This window comes from Panthera onca, chromosome C1 (assembly GCF_046562875.1).
Source record: "Panthera onca isolate mPanOnc1 chromosome C1, mPanOnc1 haplotype 2, whole genome shotgun sequence".
NCBI classification, from domain to species: Eukaryota; Metazoa; Chordata; class Mammalia; order Carnivora; family Felidae; genus Panthera; species Panthera onca.
Window position 1 is genome coordinate 177,488,507 of NC_138346.1, and position 24,307 is coordinate 177,512,813.

A 24,307-nucleotide genomic window follows, 5' to 3' on the forward strand; every position below is an offset into this window, starting at 1 on the left:
ACGGGGGGTGCTCAGGACGGGTTTCCTGAAACAGCAGGAGTGCCTGTGCCCCAGCATCGTCACACGCTTGGGGCGGCTGGATAGCTACAAGTCTTTGTGCCCTCTTTGTCCCCATCTTCCTGTTTCCGTGTTGACTGATATATCACTTTCACCCTCCAAAGGCCCCAGTCCCATTTCTTGGGCAAAGGCATCCAGGACTAGGGGCATCTATAGGACATGTGAGGGAATGATGAGGCCTGAAGAATCCCCGTGTGAGACACACAGGAGTAGGTGGGGAAGAGGAGAGAGGGAAGGTGCCTGGGGTCTGAACACAGGTAGGGGGAGCCGCCTCTGGGGGCTGTGGATTCCCTGAAGCACCCCCACCTGCACCCCTCGGTCAGTCCCCAGCCTCACCACCCTGGTCCTGGCCGGCCTTGACAAGCACCCGGGTGGTCCAGCCGCATTGTGCAGCCGGGGATAGCCCCCACCTTGGAGAGTTCCCGGTGGGCCACAAAGGTGGCCAAGGCCTTGCACACGTTCCACTGCTTCTCGGAGCACAGGTCCTCAGAGGCCACCTGGATGCCCACCTGGAGAGGAAGAAAGGGTGGGAGGAGTGAGGAGGGGAGAAACAGAGCTCCCGACCTGAGGTTCCACAGCTCAACGAGACAGGAAGTCCCACCCCAGGCCAGACCTCATATTCTTCTATCACTTACTGAGTCTAGACAGCCAGAAACCTGGGATAGGTTCTGATTCTACCCCTAGATCCCTGGAAAGCGTTGGGCAAGTCACTTCCCTTCTCTGGTCCTTGGCTTCCTCATCTATAAAATGGGAGTGAGCATGGGAACGCCTGGCTGGCTCAGCCAGTAGAGCATGTGACTCTTAATCTCGGGGTCATGAGTTCAAGCCCCACATTGGGCATGGAGCCTGCTTAAAATATGAATGAATGAATGAATGAGGGAGTGAATGAATGCAATGGGAGTGAGCATACCTGCCCTGACAGGGTTACAGAGGGAATGAAAATGAGACTGAACCTAGCAAAGGACTTAAAGTAGGTAAAACGTAGGCTACATTGAAAAGACAGACATCTGGGGGGTACCCAGGGCATATCCAGAGGCAGTCTGGCTGCCCCAGCCTCAGTGGCCCAGCTGAGGGACATGGCCTGAGCCTGGCGTCCACAGAGCTCACAGAGCCCTGTGCATCACTTAAGAACCCTGCAGCATAGGACTCATGTTCCCATTTCACAGATGGGGAGACAGAGGCTATGGGAGGTAAGCTAATGGACTGCAGTTCAGGCTCTCCCTACTCCAGTCCTGCTGCCTCCAGGGTCAGGCATGGCAGCTGCCTTCCCTGCTTTCCCGTGACCACCTGGCTGCTGAAGAGAGTCTTAGGTTAAGGGTGAAGACCAAGGAGACTGGAAGTCAGTCGCACATTGGAATCTACGTGACCTGGTGACTTGGGACAAGCCTCTTCCCCTCCCTGGGCCTCAGTTTCACTTCTGTGCTAGGGGGTGTTGGACAGGAAGATCCTTAGGATCCCCCCAGCCCTGCCAGCTGTTTCAAAACTCTGCTGCCTCGACCAGGGCTCTGCGGGTGTGAGTGTGGCCAGGCTGGGGGCTGAGTAGGGAGAAGAGGTAGAAAACCTACCCACCCACCTACCCACCCCTAGGCAGCACCCACCCCACACACCTCCATGCTAGAGTTGAAGGCCCGGTTCACCTTGGCCTTGATATTCACCACTTGTCCGACACTGGGGAGAGAAGCGCAGGAGGTGAGCCTTCCACTGGGGATAGAGTGAGGGAAGAGGGGCCCCAGATATTTGCAGGGCCTCTGCTGAAGGCAACTGGCAGAGAAATGTCATGGCTTACGGAGCATGGTCACATTGGCAATGTCACCGAGTCCTCAAAGCAAGCTGGCAAGACAGTGTTAGTACCTCATTGTACAGGTGGGAGAGTGGAGGCTGAGAGAGGGGTTGTGGTTTCACTCATCTCCCCCTTGTCCAGTGAATGCTCAAGCTTCTTTTTGCTTGTGGCTCCACAGTCCCCTCTTCAGGGAACCTGCCCCCACCCAAAGCCCGATACGGTTCATCCTCCCAATACTTCAACAGAGGGGGCCTCTGTCTCCCCCACAATCCTTAAGCTCCACTGGGGCAAGGATCACATCTGCTTTGCTCACCATTGACTTCAAGGCCTAGCACACCTCACAGGGTAGGTCCTCCATAGACAGTGGCCTACTGAATGAATGCATCCCACATCTGCTGAATGCCTACTATGTGCAAGGGACTATAAACAAGGGGTGGGAAGGAAAATGGAAACATTAAAGAATGCTTACGCTGTCCCAAGCATTACCTCATTAGAGTCTCCAAATAAGCTTGACAAGCTTACATTAGAGTGGATTGAACACCCGAGAGGGTAAGCCATTTGCCCAAGGCCACCCAGCTAAAAAGTGACGGAGTCAGGGTTCTAGACTGTTCTGTTGACTACACCGGCCCCACCTTTTCCAGGTGCAGTCTGTCCCTCTGGAATAATTCCCGTGTCCAGATGAACAGTCAGACTCCCTAGAGGGGCCACCTCACCTGCTCTGTGTCTAACCGGAGGCACAGAGTGTGCCCAGCTGATAGCCTATGAGGAGGAGGCAGAGGCTGGAGTCCTTGAGCAAGTCCTTTCACCTCTCTGTGCCTGGGCCACAAACATGGACAGCACAGGGCTAATTTCTTTCCCAAAGGCACAGCCTCTTCCCCAAGGCTAGGAAGGGTCCCTTCCAAGGGGACTGCCTGTCAAGGGGTGGCAGTGGACACAGTGGCAAGAGCCACAAAGTCCTGGGCTCCAGCCAAGCTCTACCGTGACTGTCACACTACTGAGTCGTGTGACCTGGGATGAGTCACTTTGCCTCTCTGAGCCTATCTACTTGTCTGTAAAGTACAGAGAAGGCGTGACTACTGAGGGTCAGGCTAGAGGAGGTAAGACAGAGCCGGTGCTGGGAGCTCCGTGAATAACAGGAGCTCATGTTTGCCAAGGACTTGTCCATTTCTGTTCATGTTGTTAGCGGTCCTAACTGGTCCCCGTGGAAGGGACTGTCGTTTTTTGGAGATGTGTGCTGACATATGGAGGGATGAGTGTCATGATATCTGCAACTTACTTTCAAATAGTTCAGAAAAAAACAGAGAGAAGTCTGTGTATTTACTTATCCATATATAGATAACGCATATGTAGCAAAAAATGTTAATTCTTGAATCTCGCTGGTGGTGATCATTGCACTATGCAACTTTTCTATAACTTTGAAAGTTTTCATTATAAGAAATTGGGAAAAAAATTCCATGATCCCTGAAATAAAAATAACAGTCTATTTTCTGTGGTGCTAAAAAAAAAGAGAGAGATTCGTGTCTCTTCTTCATCCCCCTCCTCCTCCTCTCCCTCCTATTCATCCTCCTCCTCTTTCCTCTCTTTCTCCTCCCCCTCCTCCTCATCCCCCAACTACCCCCCTCCTCCCCCCTCCTCCATCTCCAAAGCCAAGCAGACACCCATTTGGACTCCTGAGCTTTTCTTCTTTCCTGACTCTCTTCCATCCCACAGCTCAAGCCAAAACCGGCTCCTTCCCCAGGGTCACTCCTTCCCCAGGGCCACTGCCCAACTTCCTCGGGGGCCACCTTAAGCCTCCAGCCCCCCAACACTCCCTCCAGGTGATCTTCACATCACAGAGGCAGCTCCCACAAACAAGTCTGAGCCCCATTCAAGCCCTTCCCCAGGACCAATTTACTGTCAAGGGACAGAGGAGCATGTTAAATGACACCACAGTGATGCTAACAGCAAAACCCGGATGATGGAGAACTAAGAGGGCAGATGACCAGGAGAGAGATGGTGAGGGGACAGGGTGCTGGGGGGAGGCGTAGCACCTATAGATAAAAAAAAGACTTGAGGGACACAGCAATCAGTTGCAACCTTATTTGTATCTAGGCTTGGACAACAAAAATAACCGTAAAGCAAAACAAAATGAAAACAGGGGCGTCTGGGTGGCTCAGTTGGTTAAGACTTCAACTCTTGATTTCAGCTCAGGTCATGATCTCATGGTTTGTGAGATCAAGCCCCACGTCAGGCTCTGCACGGACAGCGCGGAGCCTGCTTGGGATTCTCTGTCTCTGCCCCAGGCTCCCTTGCACTCGTTCTCTCTCTCTCTCTCTCTCTCTCTCTCTCTCTCAAAATAAATAAAACTTTAAAAAATAGAATAATAGGGGTGCCTGGGTGGCTCAGTCGGTTGAGCATCTGACTTCAGCTCAGGTCATGATCTGGCAGTTCCTGAGTTCGGGCCCCGCGTCGGGCTCCATGCTGACAGCCAGAGCCTGGGAGCCTGCTTTGGATTCTGTGTCTCCCTCTCTCTCTGCCCCTTCCCTGCTCACACTCTATCTCTCAACAATAAATAAATGTTAAAAGAAAAAAAATTTTTTAATAGAATACTAAATTTTAAAAATGGAAAAAAACAAAAGCAGTTCCTACCACTTAGAGATACATTTTGAAATATTTTTAAATGGCAAAAACAAAAACAAACAAACAAACAAAACAACTTCTCCAGTTTTCCTCAGGTGCAGCCAGGCCTCTCCTGACCACCAACCATGCTCCTGACCCCATCCCCAGCTTGCCTTCCTTCCCAGCATCCTCTCTGGCTTGCCCTTCCACCCACATCCTCCTCGGCCCAGACTCACCTTCACTCTCTGAGTCCTGTGGCGGGTCCACCCACCATGCATGCCCATTCCCCACCCCCAGCCCTCTCCTCCCTAGCTACTCTGGGTGCCAGAACCTGCATTGGCAGCAGAGACCTAGAACTGGCCCAGACACAGAGCTCCCCTTGCCTTCCAAGTGTCCCTACATACAGTATTGATGGTACTGAGCCAGTTCAAACACTTCCTCCAGGAAGCCCCCTTTGACTACCCCCTATGCCATTACACTCACCCCCAGACATACAGAAAATGCATCCCATTGGTTAAGAATAAGAGTTCCGGGGTTCCTGGGTCCTCCACTAGCTACCCGGCCTTAAGCAAGTTATTTTGCCTCTCTGTGCCTCAGTTTCCTAACCTGTAAAATGAGGGTACTCATAGCCAGAACCTCACAACATTGTTCTGAGGATTAAATAAGTTAATGTATTAAAAAAGCATTACAAATTAAGCATCAATATTAGTTCATTCATAGTGACAAAGGTACAACACCAATTAAAATGTTAATAACAGGGGAACTGACTGTAGGGTATATAGGAACTTTCTGTATGATCTTCTGAGCTACAACTTTTTTTTGTAAATCAAAAACTACTCTAGGGGCACCTGGGTGGCTCAGTCAGTTGAACAACCAACTCTTGATTTCAGCTCAGGTCATGATCTCATGGTTCATGGGATCAAGCCCCGTGTCAGAGTCTGTGCTGATGGCACGGAGCCTGCTTGGGGTTCTCTCCCTCCCTCCCTCTCACTCTCTGCTCCTCCCCCACTTGTGCACTCACTCCCACTCTCTCTCAAAATAGATAAAGAAGCACTTTTTTTAAAAACTACTCTAAAATAAAAGATATTTAGAGTATGACAAAGCACCCATGTGTCGGAGATCATGATTAGCATGGCACATACCCCTTGAATTCAAATTCTGTTTTTACACCTGCACAAATGGGAGCTCCTGGGGCACAGGGACCATGCTCCAGTTGACTTTGCATACCCCAAACCCAGCGTGGGCCTTGATCAGGAACAGGCGCAGGTAGTGACAAAGGACCGAATAAACGAACACAGGAATTGGCCACATTTTCTCCTTAACTCAACGTGCTGGTATCCAGAAAGCCCTGACTCAATCCTGGCATTTGATGTCCTAGGCACTGATGGTGAGTTTCGGAGCAGGAGTGGAGGCCAAAACACCGTATGCAGCCCCTGCAAGGCTGGGCTGAGGGCTTTGCATCAGTGTAGACAGTTTATTGGTTTTTTTTAATGTTTATTTATTTTTGAGAGAGAGAAGCAAGTATGAACGGCAGAGGGGCAGAGAGAGACACACACACAGAATCCAAAGCAGGCTCCAGGCTCTGAGCTGTTAGTACAGAGCCTGCCGCGGGGCTCGAACCCACGAACCGCAAGATCATGACCTGAGCCAAAGTTGGACACTTAACTGACTGAGCCACCTAGGTGCCCCAGTATAAACGTTTTAAAAAGCAACTACAAAACAAAACAAAACAAACTGCAGCGTAGTGAACTCCTCATTCTTGGAGGCATGTAAGCGGAAGTTGAATGGCCCAAGTTTCTGACTCAGGCTTTTCCAAGGGACCTTGCCTAGGAAACATTCTACAAGTGACCAATGACCCATAGAGAATGTCCAAGTTCAAAAAGATATGCACCGTTTAAGACTAATGCCTTCCATTCTGCAGATCAGAAAACTGAGGCCCAGAGAAAGAGACTGACCACCCCAAAGTCACACAGCACCCCATGATGCCGCCTCAGCAACGTCCAACTCCAAACCTGGCCGCGGGAACCGACCCCGCAGCACCCAGCAGCAGCCCAGCTCCTAGCCCGTGCCTCTCCCAGAGCCCCTGCAGATGGGCCACTACCTGCTCTGCAAAGGCCCTCGGTCTGTCAAGTCAGGTTCCAGGGCTCTGCACGGCTCACAGGCTGACCAGGTGGGGAGAGGGAGGAGGAGCCCTGCGTTGGTGGTGGGCAGACCAGGGGGACCAAGGAGCAGGAGGGGCCACTTACCTGATGGTGTGCTCAAAATAGATATCGTCCATGGAGGCGGTGACGCAGGGGCAGCCAGCGTGCCTCTCGGCTGGCATCAGAAGAAAGCCGTGGGTTAGCATCATCCCCCTGTCACCAGGCCTCTGATCAAATGTCAGGCGGCCAGAGCTAAGGTTGTGCCTCCTTGCCCACACCCACCCTTCTCTAGTTTTCTTCACCTCGCTTACTGCGCCCTGACCCTGCTTATCTATCCAGGTTTTGTCCATCTGGGGTCTCTCCCTTCTGCCAGACTGCAAGTTTCTTGAGGGCAAGGATTTTTGCCTGTCTTGTTCACTGTGGTGCCCCAGCCTGGGAACAGTGCCTGGCTCAGGAGACGCTCCATGAGCAGCTGTTGAATGAATGAAAGATCACACTGGGCTATTCTAGTTCTCGGCCCGCTCAGGTGCCGTACCCCGGTCCAGTCACCTTCACCCACCTCTGTTTCCTTGCCCGAGTCATTCTTACTGGCAGGACTGCGTTCACTACCTTAGTCCCTCCGGAATCCCTCCCCTGTCCCCAGGGCTGAGTCACGGCTTCTGGTCTGTTCTCCCACAGACCCGATTCTGCCTCTTTCCCAGTGCTGGGGGGCAGGTAGATCACCTATCTGTGCCCCTACTGGACGGTGAGCCCCCTGCGGGTGGGAGAGTACTCAGAGCTCAGTTCAGCTCCACTCAACTCAGCAAGGCGGGCAGCGGTGGCCTTTGCTCAGGGCACTCTGGGGCCAGTCTCGGAGCAGCCACATTTGAAGGTGCAGGGACAGAAGGTGCAGGGACAGAGCTGTGGAGGTCTGGGGGAGCGAGGGCGGGCCCCAGCTGAGCGTGGAGAAATTGAAGGGGGCATCTCAGGCGGCTGGAACAGTACGAGCAAAGGGCAGGACGAGGAAGGAGCACGGCGCTAGGGAGGGCCAGTGACCGCCTCTGATAATGGAGGCCTCCCCTCTGGGTGGTGGGGCCACCGGTGGGAGGACAGCTGCACCAAGCACGGGCTCACCGGACAGGCAGGCCGTGGTGTCAATCCACTTGAGCAGCTGCCCGACGCTCAGCTCGCCGCGCTGGTTGGTGTGGCAAGGCAGCACGAGCTGGCTCATCTGCACCTCGGTGGGGTTCCGGTACCCCTCGCCGCCCGCCATGGCACCGTCGTCTTTCTCTGCGTGCGAGGCTGACTTCCGGGACATGCGGCTTGAGAACACGGAGGCGAAGCCCTGGGAAGAGGTGGGGACGGGAGGTCAGCTCACTGCAGGATCTCCGGGGTCCGTCCGACCTGAGACCCGACTGCCACAGGGAGAGCGGACGGCGCCCCGGGGACACCTCCCGCCAGACCCCAACTCCAAGAGTGGCCACCACCCTCAGACCCCAGGAGGCTCGCTGGATGCCACTTCCACCCAGTTTCCTCTTGGCCAGCACCCCATGTTCACAGGACCTCGGACCTCAGGGAGGGGGAGGGGAATCCAGTCCTTCTCCCTCCAGCTCGTGGGCCAGTTGGTTCAAGGTCTGCCTCAGATTGACCTTCATTCTTGCAAGACTTCCCCTCTCTCTGCAGGGAGGCCTGGTGAGCCCTCTAGTAGTCAAGCCTGGGGATCTGTTGTCAATAAAGTAGTCCAAGAAGCAGCCGCTGTTTCGCCCCCAAAGGGCCCTTCCTCGGGCTCCTTCTTTCTGCAGACGACACCAAAGGCAGCACCCCCGTTGGGTGTCCCCCTGTCCCGAGCACTTGGCTTTATGACTAGGAGCGCTCACGCAGTCCCTGAGCAGCTGTCTGAACCAGGCCAGGGCCACAGCAGCTTGCAGCTGGCGAAGCAGCCGAGAAAATCCTCAAACTGCTGAACTGAGGTGAAATTTCTGCCCAGGGCCCGGCTTGCCTCATTCCCTGGGCGGAAGGGGTAGACGAGCACCCGGCAGCGGCCTGGATGGGGTGGGCTGGGGAAGGGGGGGCCTCCCGTCTCTCTGGCCCGCTGTCCCTAAGAGGCCGTGAATGAGAGCTGGGGACACCTGCATGTGTGAGAAAAGTGACACAAGTTCCGATTCTCACGGCAATGATAACAGCCGCTGCCAATACTGATCTAGCGCTTACTAAGCGGCAAATACTCTCTTCTGAGCACTTTGCGTGTCCTGATTCCATTTTATTCATGCAAAAAAAAAACAAAACAAAACAAAAGCCTGAGGTATGTTCACTGGTGCCCTCGCTTTACAGGTGATGAAATGGAGGTCCCAGTACGTGGCAGTCTGGCTGCGGCACAAGGTCTGGCTGCAAAGCCCGAGGTCCTACCCCCTACACTACACGGTCTGCTCCTGGGGCTGAGAAGAATCTAGGGCCCTGGGCCTGGACTCAGCAGCAACCAGTGCCATGACCCGACGCTGACCCTACCACAGACGCACACGGGGTCAAGGACGGCTCTCGTGCTGGAGTCCGTGCTCCTTGAGTAACCTCCCCCACGAGGCTCCCGTAGCTAATTCAATACGTTCAAAGCACGCCAGGGTGACTTGTTCAAGGTCACTGACCCCCAAGGGGCAGAAGTGGGATTCAAACCAGGCCTGTCTGACCCAGAATAGCTTCTGGGTTCCCAGAGAGGCATCTTGTTCCCGAGGGCCCCTGGGTATGACCAACAATGCCAGACTCCGAGGAGAGAGAGGAGGGCAGCCCCAGCCCCAGCAGCCTGGGAAGAGGCCTGCAGGGTGCCAGGCTGCCAGGCTTGCAGGCTCCTGTTGGTGTCTGGCAGGCCACTGTGGTCCAAGCAGCAGGACCCGTCACCATGGTAACCCCACTGCCAAGGCATTTCCGGCCTGTTGTGCAGGGGGGGGGGGGGGGGGGGCTGCGGCATGATGTGGCTGCCTTTCTGGGTGTGGGAGATGGCGGAGGGAGGAGGCAGACAGATTCCATTTACTCACGCTCTTCCCAAACCTATGCCACAACCAGGGGTTCTGGGCAGAACATTCCAGAAAGAAGTGAAAGAGTAAGTTAGGGAAATGGGGGAGGCAAGACACAGAGGGTGAGTGGTCAGAAGAAAGGGAGCAGACCATCGGGGGTTTCTGGGCAGTTCCAGGCATACACACGGGGAAGCCTTACATACTACGCCTCTGCTTTACAAACCTGTTTTCACATCTGCCACCTCACTGGATCCTCCCAAGGAAGGCAGAGGGTGAGGACTGCTGACCGCATTTTCCAAAAGACGAAAGTGAGGACGGAAAAAGCCCTAGACCAGCGGTCCGGACACCTGAGGTCCAGTCCTCCCTCTGCTTCTCACCTACTCGGTCTCCACTCCCACCAGCCTCCTATTTCCTATTCTATGAAAAAGAGTCCCTGCCCTCCCATTGAACTGTACATGCCTGGAGGCAGGACCTTGGCCTTGTTCAATCATTCATTCATTCACCAAGCATTTCTCCTTTACCCTGGACCTAACAATGAGAGAACAAAGATAAATTGGTCCATTCCCTATGAGAAGCTCCTGCTTAGTGCTTATGCTTAGAAGGTCCCTGCACACAGTAGGCCCTCACCAAAGGTTTGTGGAGGGACAATCAGAGGCAGACTTGAGTTCAAATCCTAGCCCTGTCCCTCTGGTGCTATGTGATTCCGGATTAAGTCCCCTCCCCTTCTGAACCACATCTGTGACTCGCTGGGCAGGCAGAGGTAGGGGAAGATTGCCAATCCCTAAGGTACCCCCAGTTCTGGTTTCAGGATTCTGGACTCTAACCCCACAGGGTTCTAGCATGTCCAGCTGACATTTCCATTGAAATGGAAGCTGAGAAGTCCTGTCACCCTGTCAGACAGGAAACAGCGTGATCTTCTGAGCAGGGCTGAGCTCCCAGGCAAACTGAGGGCCAAGACCTGCTGTGGCTGTCCCCCTGTCTCTTCAAAGAGAGGGGCCCAGAGCCCCTGGGCTGGAGCACGAGTAGAAGGGACAGAGTAGCACTGGCGGGCCCAGGCACAGCCTCTCAGACTCCAACTCCTTCTTTGGCTCTAAGGCAGTCTGCCCACACCATGGCAGGCCAGGCTGGCCCTCCTCCTATCCCAAGGTGGGCAGGCAGCCAGCCTGGGTGACAGGGGCGTGTGCAGCCCAGACAAGCTCTGGCCAATGGGGCCCCAGAGCCAGGCCACTCCTCCCAGGGCCAGTCACAGGAGAGCAGAGGCCCTGGATGGAGTCAGGGACTGCAGCAGCCAGGCAGGCTGAGCCAAGACAGCTGACAGGGAGGGCAGAGCCTGCTACGAAGGTGGAGAGGGCACCCGGGGGTCAGAGATGTACCCTCTCAGATGGCAGATGTGCCTGCGGCTGGCCCAGACCACAGCAGACCTGGCCAGATTTGGTCATCCCAGACTAGGTCTCAGCTGGCTACACCATGGGCTCTGCGTCCCTCCTCCCGGGCCACAGGAGGCATCCCGTGTCACAGACCTGCTGCGTCAGAGCAGGAGAGGCCACTTTGCCCAATCCCTTCACAGCTGAGGAGACTGACACACACAGAGGGACAGGCTGGTCCAGGGTCATAGAGCTGAGGAGCCAGGATGAGCCCCCCTCGGCCAGGGCTCCTTCTAGACGATTTGACAACAACCCCACACAAACAGACGACCTCGATGTCCTCTCTCTCCTAAGTACCAAGTCAGTGACCTGCCTTCCCTAAACTCTCAGGCTCCCCCTCTGCCCTGACAGCTCAGGCCCTGGCTAGGCACTGCCTGCTCACTAGACTGTCTCCGCAGCCTGTCCCCAGGCCTACAGTCTCTCCACCTCCTTCTAGCTTCCACAAGCACCAGAAGGATCTTCCCAAACAGCAAATCCACCAACACGACAACCATAATTTTCTGTACCCTGTCTTACAGGACCACTAGGTCTGGCCTTTACAGCCCCACCCACCCATGCACTCACCCCCTTCCCCCACATACTGTGGGACTTCATTCTGTCCCTTAGGACCACACAGACCTCTCTGAAGAGCAAGCCAGACCAGACACCTCCCCTGCTCAAGACTCCTCAATGGCTCCCTACTGCTCTCAGGATAAAGTTCCCGCCAGGGCCTCCAGCAGCTGCTCTCCCAAGGTCTAGACCACATGCCATTCCTCAGAGCACCACTCTTACCCAGTTCCTTTCCCCACCATGTGGGTGCTGTTTCTGCCTAGAATCCCTTTATCTGCCCTGTGTGCCAAGTAAGCTCTTCCTCCTCCCTCTTCAAGCCCCCACCACCTCTTCCGCAAAGAAAGTTGGGGCCTCCCTGGCCCCACAGCCTCATCTGTCTCCATCACAGTCCCAACCAAACTGTGTAGTCACTGTTTTGACAGCCACCCCCCTCATCAGATAGGCATTCCCTTGGGACAGGGACAGACTCAGTCCTACCACAGAGCAGGTGCCGAATAAAACCTACAGAAGAGGAAAAGGAAAACGCTGGTGACAGGGCGGTCCCAGAGCTGAGATGTGAAGACAGGATGGTTTAAGGGGCAGAAAGGACACGAAGGGGGAACAGAACAACAGTGGCTCAGGGGATGGGACCAGGAGGGCAAAAAGAAGCAGGTAGGAAAGTACTAGGTACCTGTGTGGGTGGAGTCAGAGGGAGAGGGGCCAAGGAGTCTCTGGAAACTGGGGAAAAACTCCCAGAGAAGGTTGTGACTCACAGTGATGAGCCAGGAAACAAGACCAGTGAGGGAGATCTTAGTGCCTTCAGGAACCATCTGGAACAGGCCTAGAGCAGAGGAGACCCACCTATCCTGGCAGGGAAGAGCAGGCTTGTGTGACCTCTCAACCGACCCACCATGACACGAGACTGTACACAGGCCACCGGGGTCCATCTGGCCTGAGTTCAAGTCTGATTCCACAACTAACTCATGTGACCTTGGGCAAGCTGCCCAACCTCCGTGGGCCTCAGTTTCCTCGGCTGGAAGAATGGGATTATAACATGCACTTCATTGGTACGTATGTCATTGTGGGGATGAAATGAAACGAGATTAAGTGTTTAAGGCTCGTACCACACCCGCACCCCCACCCCCACCCCCGCCCCCGCCATGACCAACATTTATTGAGCACTTACTGTTAGCATTATAAAGCTGAGTTGGGGCTTTCCACAGAAATATAGCTGGGAGAGACCCAAACATAGTTCACACTGACTGTTTACCTAGCACTTTCTCATCTGAGTTCACCAGAACATCAGGGCAACCCTGTGAGGGGTTGTTAGCCCCTTTGAGAGGTTTGGTGAGAATTCAAAAAGCCAGTGACAGCGGAACAGACATTCAGGCCTGTGTAGGAGACTGCAAAGCCCAGGTTCCTCCCTCTCCACTTCCTGAGGGGGTGGGGACCAGAAGGCAGGCCCCAGGGGGGCAGGGAGAAGCAGCCTTTGGCCCACCCTAGGGAGCCACCGGCCAGGCCTCATGAAAGGCCTGATTGTCTGAGCCAGGCCACTCCGAGCAGCGTGAGGAAGCCATCCAAACTAGACGCCCTGTCTGCACAAAGCGGGAATCCAGCCTCTCAGAGAAACAGGGTGGCCTCCTGGAGGTTTCCCACTAGCAAAGCGGCAACATTTGTCAACATCCTAAATTCCGCCTCGGGCCTATTCCCCCATCTTCCTCCCAAAAAAGGCTCTGAGGCAGCCTGCACATGCACAGCACACAGACCCCACAGGCACCCAGAGCTGAAATGCAAACAAAGCTACGGAACCAAATAAGGGAAGAGAGGATTATGTTAGGAATCCAGTTGCACAAAGATGCGGCCAGAGAGAATTGCATTTCACCTTGAGATTCCCAGCAGACATAAAAAGGCGAAAAGGGGTAGCAGTGGGTACCAAACTCATAGAGTTAAAAGCAGAGAGCTCCCATCCACGAAACCAGCTTCAGGGCCGGGAGGAGGACACCAGGGGGCTGTCCCGTCGGCTTCCGATTGTCATATAACGTGAGATCATATCTTCACTCTATAGGATAAAACAATGGTCCCCAGTGCCCTCTACAAACATCCTCATTCTGCCTCTGGCCACAGGCTGTGTTGGCACTTGACATTTTTTCACGATCATGGGGTGGGAAAGGTAGAACGTGAGACCAACATTTTGTGTTAAGCATCTCCCACACCAGTCCCTTGCTTAACATTTACTGAACACCTGCTGTGCATCATGTTCTATGCCGAGAAATTTCATATGTGTTATCTCAGTAATTTTTACATCTGCCCCGTGAGGCATTGTTGTTCTACCCATTTTACTGATGAGCAAACTCAGATACCTTGTTTCTGAGCAAGCCGAAGTCCACTTACATGTCTACAGAATTTCTACAGATTTTTCAAGGGCCTTGGAGACGGGGAAGATGGAAGAGATTCTTCCAGGCTGACACTCAGCGAGAGGAAGCAAATGACTCCAAACATGCAACCAGTCAGTGACCAAAAAGAGTAGAGGCCAGGACCCTGAGTCTCCGTCCAGAGCCCAGAGTCTGGCACAGGCTGATCAGGCACTGGGCTTCCCCCTTCTTCTGACAGCCAGCTCTTATGCTCTCCCAGTATGAAAGAGGGGGACGGGAGGGCCACCAACCTTCTAATCCTGCCCTACACCCCCACTCTGATGAGGAAGGGAGGTGGGGTATGGGGTACAATTGAAACTCTGAGCTAAGGACAAGCTTTCCTCAGGGTAGCCCCATCCTTCCAGAAGTAGAGCTTCATGGGACATGGGACAAAACTGAACATTCAAGGGGACTTTTATCAGTTCCTCATCCCCAGAAGACCTTGGACAATTATTTTACCTCTCCACGTGTCAGTTTCCTCATCTGCCTAATGGGCATAATAAAAGAACCTGAAGTTATAGTGAGGATTATAAAAGACAGTGAGCCCACTAGAATGGCTATAACCAAAATCATGGACAATAACAAGTGTTGGCAAGGATGTGGAGAAAACAGAACCCCTGCCCATTGCTGGGGGGAATATAAAATGTTTGACCCACTATAGAAAACGGTTTGGCAGGTCCTCAAAAAGCTGAGCATAGAAACACCATATAACTTTGCCATTCCATTCCTACGTATATACCCAAAGGCACTGAAAACAAGGCCTCAAACAAATACATATACACACATGTTCATAGCAGCACTATTCGTAACAGCCAAGAGGCGGAAAGCATCCAAATGTCCGTCAACGGATAAATGGATAGACAAATTGTGGTATATCCATATAACACAGCATTAGTCAGTAATAAAAAGGAATGATCGATACATAAAACGTGGATGAATTTCAAAGCCTCATGCTAAGTGAAACAAGCCAGATGCAAAAGGTCACACAGTGAATGGTTCCATTTATATGAACTCCCCAGTACAGATAAGTCCATGGAGACAGAAAGCAGATTGGTGGTCACCAGGGTCCTCCTGTCCCCAGGAGGAAAGGGGAGAAACTTCTTAAAAGTTAAGGGGCTTCACTTTGAAGTGATGGAAAGGTTGGAACTAGATAGAGGTAGTGGGTGTACTAAGTTCCACTGCACTGTACTTGAAAATGGTTGGGGCGCCTGGGTGGCTCAGTCGGTTAAGTGGCCAACTTCGGCTCAGGTCATGATCTCATGGCCCGTGAGTTCGAGCCCCACGTCAAGCTCTGTGCTAACAGCTCAGAACCTGGAACCTGTTTCAGATTCTGTGTCTCCCTCTCTCTGACCCTCCCCTGTTCATGCTCTGTCTCTCCCTATCTTAAAAATAAAACGTTAAAAAAAAAAAAAGAAAATGGTTAATTACGTTATGTGTATTTCACCTTGATAAATTAATATTATTTTTTAACTCTTAAGAGTAACCATTTTAGACAAATAACAGGGAAGTCTGCTAATTTAACTTAAATATAAAATGTCAAATGCATTTTTTTAAAAAAGATACTGGAAGCAAGAGTGTTTAGCATGGTAAAAATGTTAGGTTTCATGATTAGCTGTCTAGGTCTCAGTTTGCTCATCTGTCAAGTGGGACATTTAACTAGATAGTCTCCAAGACTCTTTTTAACCATGAAGGGTTTGGCATACAGGAAGAACTCCTTACCAAGGCCCATGAGGCCCCGCAGAGGGGCTTGCCACACCTCCCACCACAGGGCCTTTGCTTATGCCAGTCCCTCTCTCTAGAGTGCTCTTCACCTCTGCAAAACCTACTCACCCCCCGTGTCCATCACCTCTTCCCCACTCTCATGATCCTGGCACCACGTACCTCCCCTCTCTAATACTCTCCACTCCACCAACATTCAGTGCACCGTGGGAGTATTTGGGTGGCCTAGACCAGAAGACACAACAGGCAGGAGCCCTGTCTTTCTCCTCCTGGAGTCCACAGGGCCCAGCACAGCACCTGGCTCACTGTGGACCAAGTGAATGAGTTTGTTCAGTGGGTCCCCAACCGCTACTAGTGTCACCCCATGTAGACACTCACCCCAGGGAGAATGCCGGCCATGAGGTCAGGTGAGGTTCCCCACTAGAGACCCCACTCCCACTCCTGCACCCTCACCCCATTCTAGAACAGAGAGCCTAAACACCACCTGCCTTCCTCCACCCCCAAGGGTAAAAATAACCTTGTCTGAAATCTGACACCTACCCTCAGCCAGGTCATCTTGAAAACTCCCCCTGTCCCACTGAGAAGCCTGCCAGGGGCCAGATGGGGTGAGAAGGGCGTTTTCTGAATGCTTTCTCATTCATACCTCATATTTGAGGCATTGTCCCTGGGAAGGTACACAGAGGACCCGAGCCTGGAGAAGTCCCAAGTCCTGTCCAAGGTCACCCAGCTCTGAAGCACAGAGTGCTGACCTCTAGCCTCCATCTATACCACAGCCCCTTAGTCCACTGTGAGGGTGGGAAGGGCTTTGGAGATGGATTACAAACTGCTTATTTGTGTGGACAGGGAAACAGGCATGGGCGGCTCTCTGTCCAAAGGCCTTCAGAGTCAGGCAGACCTTGGGTAAGCTATTGAGAAATTGTTTCCTCCTTGGGGGGGGGAGAAAAAAACCAAATACCTCCACCCCATCTGCATCCAAGAGTAGCATGAGAATTAAGGGAGGTCCCCAAACCAAAGGCACCCGGCTAACTGTGAAGTGCTGTGCACATGTGAGGGGGCAATTGGCTGTCAGCGGTCTTGGTTTCTCACTTTGGGGAAACGGAACCATGGGGAGCGGAGACAGCATGGGACAGTGGGTTCCGGAGGTGGGCAGAATACACGTGAATCCCAGACCTGCCCTCAGAAGCACAGGGGCCCCAGGCAACTTGCTTCCCCTCCTCCCGGTTCAAGGGCAAGGCACCCCCACGCACCCCTCTCTCTCTGTAAAGGAGTACTTTGCAGCCTGTCCTGAGGTGCAAAGGAGGGAGCAGATGGCAGATGCTTGGTAAATGGTGGTGGTTCGCTTCTTGTGAGTCGGAGGGGGGCCTGCCGGAGTGGGCCCTGCCCTCCTGGAGCCAAGGTCTAGATGGCAAGTCGCACGTTACAAGGGGATACACTGAGGGAGCTTGTGTGGAAGTTGGAGGACGAGGCACTGGCTGCGTGTGGCCCCCCTGCACGGACCCTCACGCCCACCCCCCTGTACTGTCTGGGCCTTGCCCTGGCAGTGTGCCCCCCGACGAAGGACCCATGGCCTGGGAGCACAGTTTTTCATTTCTCTGGCCCCACCTTCCTCATTTATAAAATTGCAGAGGAGACTGAGAGCAGTCACCCTCCCACCGTCTTTTTTTAAAATTTCTTTCAATGTTTATTTATTTTTTTTTAAATGTTTTTATTTATTTTTGCGACAGAGAGAGACAGAACATGAGCAGGGGAGGGCCAGAGAGAGAGGGAGACACAGAATCGGAAGCAGGCTCCAGGCTCTGAGCTGTCAGCACAGAGCCCAACGCGGGGCTCGAACCCACAGACTGTGAGATCATGACCTGAGCCGAAGTCGGACGCTCAACCGACGAGCCACCCAGGCGCCCCGTCAATGTTTATTTATTTTTGAGAGACAAAGAGACAGAGCACAAGCAGGGAGGGGCAGAGAAAGAGGGAGACACAGAATCCAAAGCAGACTCCAGGCTCTGAGCTGTCAGCACGGAGCCTGACGCGGGGCTCGAACCCACAAACCAGGAGATCACGACCTGAGCCGAAAACTAATGCTCAACTGACTGAGCCACCCAGGAGCCCCTCCCACCTTCTTTAAATATTTACCATATGCCAGGTACTGTGCTGTATGCACCATCTCATTTCATCTTCACACACAGCTCTGTTATCCACTGTTGTTCTCTCCATCTTGCAGATGGGAAAATAGAGGCTCGGTAAGGGCAGAGTTGGGGCTGGAACTCAAGTCTGTTTGACTCAAAGGCCGAGGCTGCTGGGCCACTCTCGTCTTACTGCTGCATTCCGCACGTTTGTGCCACAGTCGAGGGCCCTTCCAGGACGGACGGACACATACACACACACACACACACACACACACACACACACACACACACACGCTCTCCTCCCCTCACTGCAGGCAACAGCGATGGTAATCACTACCCGGTCCCCCTGCCCTGTCTGGGGTCAAGGCACTTGTCCCACGGATGCTCAAGGCCCAGCAGCCTGTGAGGGAGGGAGGTGGCCATCACCGGTGAGGAACCCGCAAGCTCTCAGAGCTGAACACTGTACTCTGTGAATCCTCAGATCTCAGGACACTTGGTGTCGGCTAGACTACCTCTCTCGGGTCCAAGAGTCTCAGCTACCGCACGTCTTGGCGGGGGTCCAGCATGAGCTTGCTCACTCCCAGAGATGGGGGGCTCACTCCTTTCTGACATACACCCTTCCACTGAGGAGTGGGCCTGCCTGTTGGAGCTCTTCTGTGCCCCCCACACCACTCACTGCTGCTTCCCTGACGCTCCCCGCCTTGGGGCTGTTTGCTACCCCCTTCCGCCTACCTCCAGTAAACCCCGGAAAGAGGTAGGAGGGATCTGAACACAGGCAATCTGACCCCCAGCGCGATCGGCCCCCACTGTGTGGCCCTTCAGGGGAGACGAGTCTGATAGTAGCCAGCCAGAAACCCACATTCACGGGCAACACCCCCATGCTAGAGCCCGTGGCAGTGAGGTGGGCTCTGTGGGGACAATGAGAGAAAGCCCAGCCTCTCCCCTCATCACAGCCCTGCCTGTGCTCCCTGACAGAGAGCCAAAACTGCCACCAGACCTGCCTCTGGTCACCATGGCAACAGGCACCCAAGATCCTGCCCCTTTACCTGACCCCAAGACCCTCCAGGATGGCAAAGGGGAGAGGGAGAAAGAGCCAGAAGGGAGAAGTGGGGAGAAGGGAGATTACAGAGAGAGAAGGAGGAAAAGGTGGGAAGAGAGAGAGAATAGGAAACCCTGGGGTCACAGCACAGAGGCTGGGAGGGAAGAGAGCAGCAAGGAGAAGCAAGGAGACAGATACAGGCACTCAGCAGAGGGAGAAGAGGCAGGAAGGCGCCCCCTCCCAACTCCCCTACTGCACACATTCCTCAGGCCTCAGCTGCTCTCAGCCCTGCTGGAGGGATTCTGGCCCTGGGCTGGGACTTCCCAGCCCAGGAAGCTGGCAGCCCAAGGCCCCTCTGAGGCCCCAGCTCCTTCTCCAGCCCCTGCGGGCCCCTTGTGCAAGGGATAGGGTCCTGTCCTCCCCAGCAGGTGGGGCCCCTTCTCCCACCCTCAGCAGGAGGCCCCCCCCCCGTGCTCCCCAGTTCTCCTGCCTACCCCGGGCCCACCTTTCACACAGCACACCAACGTTTTCTTCCCTAAAGTGTTCAAGAAACCATCCCTAAGCAGAGTGGCCTGAGTGAGAGCTCTGACATTATCCATGGACGCATTCCTTACACCGGCAAGGTGTGAACCAGGCCTCAGAACAGGCCTAGCAAAGGAACACCAACCTCAAGGGGCTGCTTCTAAGGCCCCGAGTCACCAGGCCGAAGGGGTAGAGACCCAGAGCTGGGCCTGGACTCTGGCAGAGGCTGCTGTGCTGAACAGGTGCACCAATGGTTCTCTCCAGGCACTCACCACACTCCAGAACCTTCCCTCGGCCCCAAGTTCTCCAGCTACAAGATGGCCTTCTCATACCTGTCCCCACATGCCCTACACTGTCTCAGAGGAATTTGAGAAAGGTTTGTTGAGGAAACAATGAGCAGGACAGAGAGAAGGAAACAAACAGGAAGGCCAGGGGGCTAGCGGGAGGGCCAGAGCAAGGTCCAGTGGACAGAAGCTATGTTAGAACCCTGGCCCCTCCTCAGTCTCCCTGGATAACCTTAAGCCATTTACTTCGAGCCACAGGAATAGACACATTCTGTGCATTTTGCGTTTGCACAGACCCAGAACATTGTAAATGCTCAATAAAAATGTGGAAATGTGTTAAATTAAACCTGGAGGTATCTCCAATGGAGTGTCACATTTGTCTGGTCCGTTCAACATTTGACCAAATGGCTGTAACGAAGACAAACCCAGTCACAGATGGCCACCTAAAATCCTGTAACATATAAACATAAAACCAAGCAGATGAAATGAGCGAGATTCGTGGTATCCGCCTGCATTTAAGTTTTTCTGTTGCTCTTTAAGTTATGTGGCTGCTGGGGTGGCTCTAGCTTGATGGCCGTGTCCTCACGATTTCATCCGTCTACAACAGTGACAATTGCTGCTGAAGGCCTCTGCTGTGGTGACGGTGGAGGGTGGGGATGTGTTTAGGGCAGGGGATTCTGTGACAGGAAGGAGACAGCCTCCAGCGGGGTGAGACCCAGCCCTGGGAGGGGGAGTCCAGGGGAGGGGTGGCACGGGAGGACAACCAGGCAGGAGGGGGACAGCAAGGAGGCTGTATTACATGTGGCCTGGTGACGGGCTTCAGGCTACAAATCTGAGGGCTGGCCAGGTCAGAAGACAGGAGGGTCTCAGTAAAATACAAAACTAAGACCAGGGACACCCAGCTGGCTCAGCTGGTAGAGCATGTGACTCTTGATCTTGGAGTCATGAGTTTGAGCCCCACATTGGGTATAGAGATTACTTAAAAAATAAAATCTAAACACACACACACACACACACACACAAGACCAAACAGGGGTGCACAAGGTTAGAAAGAGGCCAATTCTGGCTGTGGATCAACATCAATCTTTTTTAAAACTCCCATTCATCCCTTCAAGATGCTGGGAATACAACATTAAACATGTTCTCTAACGGACAGACGATAAACAAGCAAAGGAACAGGATCATTTTAGAGAGTAAAAAGTGCTAAAATAAACAATGGATGAGATGAAGACAGAAAGGGGTGGACGAGGAGATCTAATTTGAGCTAGGTACTCAAGGAGGCTTCGTGGCCCAGATCCGAATGAATGACGAGCCGGAGCGATCATGCAAGGCTCTGGAGGCACAGCGTTCCAGGCAGGGGAACAGAGGGTGCAAAGATCCCAAGGAAGAACAGGGACAAGCTTGGTTGCCAGAGGAACAGCAGGGTGGCCAGTCTCAGCGAGGCCCAGTCCTCTGGCCATTCCTACCCCGGGACCAGATACCAGTGATGCCATACTTGGATTCCCAAGGTCAGCCCATCCACCAGCTGAATACCGCCAAGTAACCTCCACCAACACCCACCCAAGCCCTGCCCAAATTCCTGACCCACAAAATCTCAAGATGCAATAAAACGGGTCCTGTTTGAAGCCACTAGGTGTGGGGGTAGTTTGCCACACAGCCACAGTAAGTAGGACAGACATCATCCAAGGAGAGAGCAAGGACAGAGCTATTGAGAAGTCGGTGGGAGGGAGCAGCGTGCAGAGAGGACCACAGGGACCCTGGGTGAGCTGCAAAGACACCAGGAGAGGGTGGGTCTCCAGGGGGAGGGTGCCTCTTGGTGCGGGGTGCTGAGCTGTCCCAGCAGGTGAGCAGAGAAGCTGTAAGGGGGCAGAGAGAGGGCGAGGACAGGAGTCACGGACTAGGGACAGGATGAGAGGTAGAGAAGTGGAAGCAGGGACCACAGAAAACTCTTGCAGAGGTTTTTCTAGGACAGGGGAGCAAAGAAACCAGAAAGTAGTTGGAAGGGGAGGGACATGGGTAGAGGGGAGGGATCTTGTTTGGCTTAGAGGCTAGGAGGTACCAGAGTCTCATCTGGATGCTGATGGGACACAGCCAGGAGGAGAGGGGTTTCTCTGAGCCAATGAGCTGCTAACAGACAGGCTGTCCAAGAATTGCCCTCTCAGGAGCTTGAAGATCCCATTTTAGAAATCTATGGCTGCCATCTATTGTGTCCCTACTGTGTGCCAGGCCTAGTCCTTGTGGGTCCTTGAATCTCCACTCCGCTCTGAAGCAGGAGTCCTCATTCATAGTTGAGGAAAAGGAAACTCGGGGAATATGGAAAGATCCACCCAAGGACACATGGCCAGTAAAAGGCAGAGGGGAGAGGAACCTGGCTGGCTCTGTGGGTAGAACATGCAAGTCTCTATCTGCCCCTCCCTGCTTTCTCTCTCTCTCTCTCTCTCTCTCTCTCTCTCTCTCTCTCTCTCTCTCAAATAAGTAAACATTAAAAAAAAATTTTTTTTAAGGCAGAGGGGAGGGGCACCTGGGTGGCTTGGTCAGTTGAGCATCCAACTCTTTTTTTTTTTTAAGTTTATTTATTTATTTTGAGAGAGAGAGAGAGAGAACAAGCAGGGGAAGGGCAGAGAGAGAGAGAGAGAGGGATAATCCCTAGTAGACTCACGCTGCCAGCTCAGAGCCCAACTCAGGGCTCAAACTCATGAACCCTGAGATCACAACCTGAGCCGAAACCAAGAGTCAGATGCTTAACCGACTGAGCGACTCTTGATTTCAGCTCAGGTCATAATCCCAGGGTCATGAGATGGAGCCCCGAATCAGACTCTGTCTGCACTGAGTGTGGAGGCTGCTTAAGATTCTCAATCTCTCTCTCTCTCTCTCTCTCTCTCTCTCTCTCTCTCTCTGCCCCTCCCTCCCACTGGCGGGCTGTCAATAAAATAAAAAAATAGGGGCACCTGGGTGGCTCAGCCGGTTGAGCATCTGACTCTTGGTTTCAGCTTAGGTCATGATCTCACTGTTTGTGGGTTCGAGCCCCACATTGGCATTGACAGTACAGAGCCTGCTTGGGATTCTCTCTTTCGCTCTCTGCCCCTCCCCCGCTCGCTCTCTTTCTCTGTCTCAAAAAAAATAAATAAACATTTAAGACACCAAACGTTAATATCTTAAATAATCGTAATTTCATTTCACTTAAACTTTTAAAGGCAGAGGGGAGAGTGGCTTGGGTTCTTGTGACTCCAGAGCCCAGCAGGGGTGCCGCAGGGGGCGTGGCCAGCCCTGGAGGCAGATTACGTCACACAGCCCATGGGACTTCCGAGACAAAGCCTGGCACCTTGGAGATATTCCATGGATTGCCTTTTGGGTGATACGGAGAAAGAGCTGAAGGTGGGGTGGTCTCTGACCAGTCCGTCTCCCTGAGCTGTAGGGACCTCAGCACCCCAACCACCATCATCACCCTCACAGTGGCCCATCCAGAGGGCGTAGCGGGCTCAGAAGTCCCTCTCAGTCTCCTGTTTGCCTTGCTGAGAATCAGTTTGCACAATGAAACACACCTTCTCTTAGTCTTAAGCAAGATGGGTGGGGATCAGGTAAACTCAGAGTCCCAGGAGGCCCTGGGGTGCGGAGTGGGGGTGCTGGGAGCAATGCTGAGCTTGCCCCTTTCCTTGGCCCAAACTCACTTAGTCTTTGGGCCCCTTCCTCTCTCCAGCCCCCCTCCCCCACGTCCCCCACGACCCCCAAAGCCTCAATCTTAAAACTCGGCTCCTCTGTGTCAAGGCCAGCATGGTGCTAACCTGCCTGGCACAAAGCAGCCTCAAGTGACCGGGACCACGACTACCCCACAGTCCCAAGTTACAGACGTGGAAATGAACGCTAAGAAAGAAGTAGCCGCTAGCCTCTAGCCCAGAACCAGCCAGAGTCTTGGGACTCCAGACCACTTATCTGTCCCCACCCCCACCCACCCACAGTTCACAGCGGGTAGTATCCCCAGAGAAGGACAGGAGCTAGGTCTCTCCATACCCTCCCTAAGGGACCAAACGGAAAGGGAGACCCACCTGGTTCAGCTCAGCCCTGGAGAGTGCTGGAAGCCTGAGGCTGCTTTAGAAAGGCCTAAGGGCCGCTCCCTTCCTGACCTCTGACTACTTCCTGGGCTTGGGAATGGGCCACACCTGGCAGGGCCACACCCCGGGGGCAGATCGCAGCCTGTTCTAGAGGTCACCAAAAGGAGTGGAGAGGCCCGGGGTTCAGCGTCACCACCGCTCCCCCCACCCCCACCCCGGGCAGCGCGCAGCCCATCCGAAGGGATGGGCCTCTCGGGGCCACAGCAGAGAAGCTGCTGCGGCCAGCGCCAGCGGCTGACCCGCTGGGCTTCTGAATAGCCAGACAGGACAAGGCATGCACGGCGCTTCCCAGTCTATGAAGTGGGTGCACCCAGGAGAAGATAAGAGACTCCTTGAACTCGGGGCCAGGTCCCATGGCTCCCTGGTGTCCCAGTGATGGACAAATACAAATTGTATATATTTAGATCCCACAACGTGATGCTGCGATACACGTATACACTGTGAAACGAGGACCACAATCAAGCTAACACATGTCACCTCACAGTCACCCTTGCGGATAAGGATGCTTGAGATTTACTCTCTCAGCAGATTTCAAGTCTGTGATACATGGTTAACGGTAGTCCTGGTGCCGCTGCACGAGGTCTCCAG

General features: G+C 53.6%; 1 protein-coding gene across 6 annotated transcripts in view; it reads right to left on the reverse strand.

Moving 5' to 3' along the window:
- The window catches only part of ACOT11 (acyl-CoA thioesterase 11), a 53,791-nt gene that overhangs the window by 16,827 nt on the left and 12,657 nt on the right, over positions 1-24,307 (reverse strand). For 2 of the 6 annotated variants that reach the window (XR_013557600.2, XM_078451881.2), the window contains exons 1-5: positions 17,773-17,868; positions 7,690-7,900; positions 6,682-6,751; positions 1,656-1,725; positions 468-566 (exon numbers count right to left, since the gene is read on the reverse strand). Coding sequence is in view for 5 of the 6 variants with exons in the window: in XM_078451881.2 (XP_078308007.1) it covers positions 468-566; positions 1,656-1,725; positions 6,682-6,751; positions 7,690-7,900; positions 17,773-17,853 (531 nt within the window). In the remaining variant the exon portion in view is untranslated. Of the gene's footprint in view, positions 1-467; positions 567-1,655; positions 1,726-6,681; positions 6,752-7,689; positions 7,901-17,772; positions 17,869-23,653; positions 23,732-24,307 lie in introns of those variants that run through there. The other 4 variants (XM_078451885.2, XM_078451883.2, XM_078451884.2 and 1 more) reach the window with 3 other exon arrangements.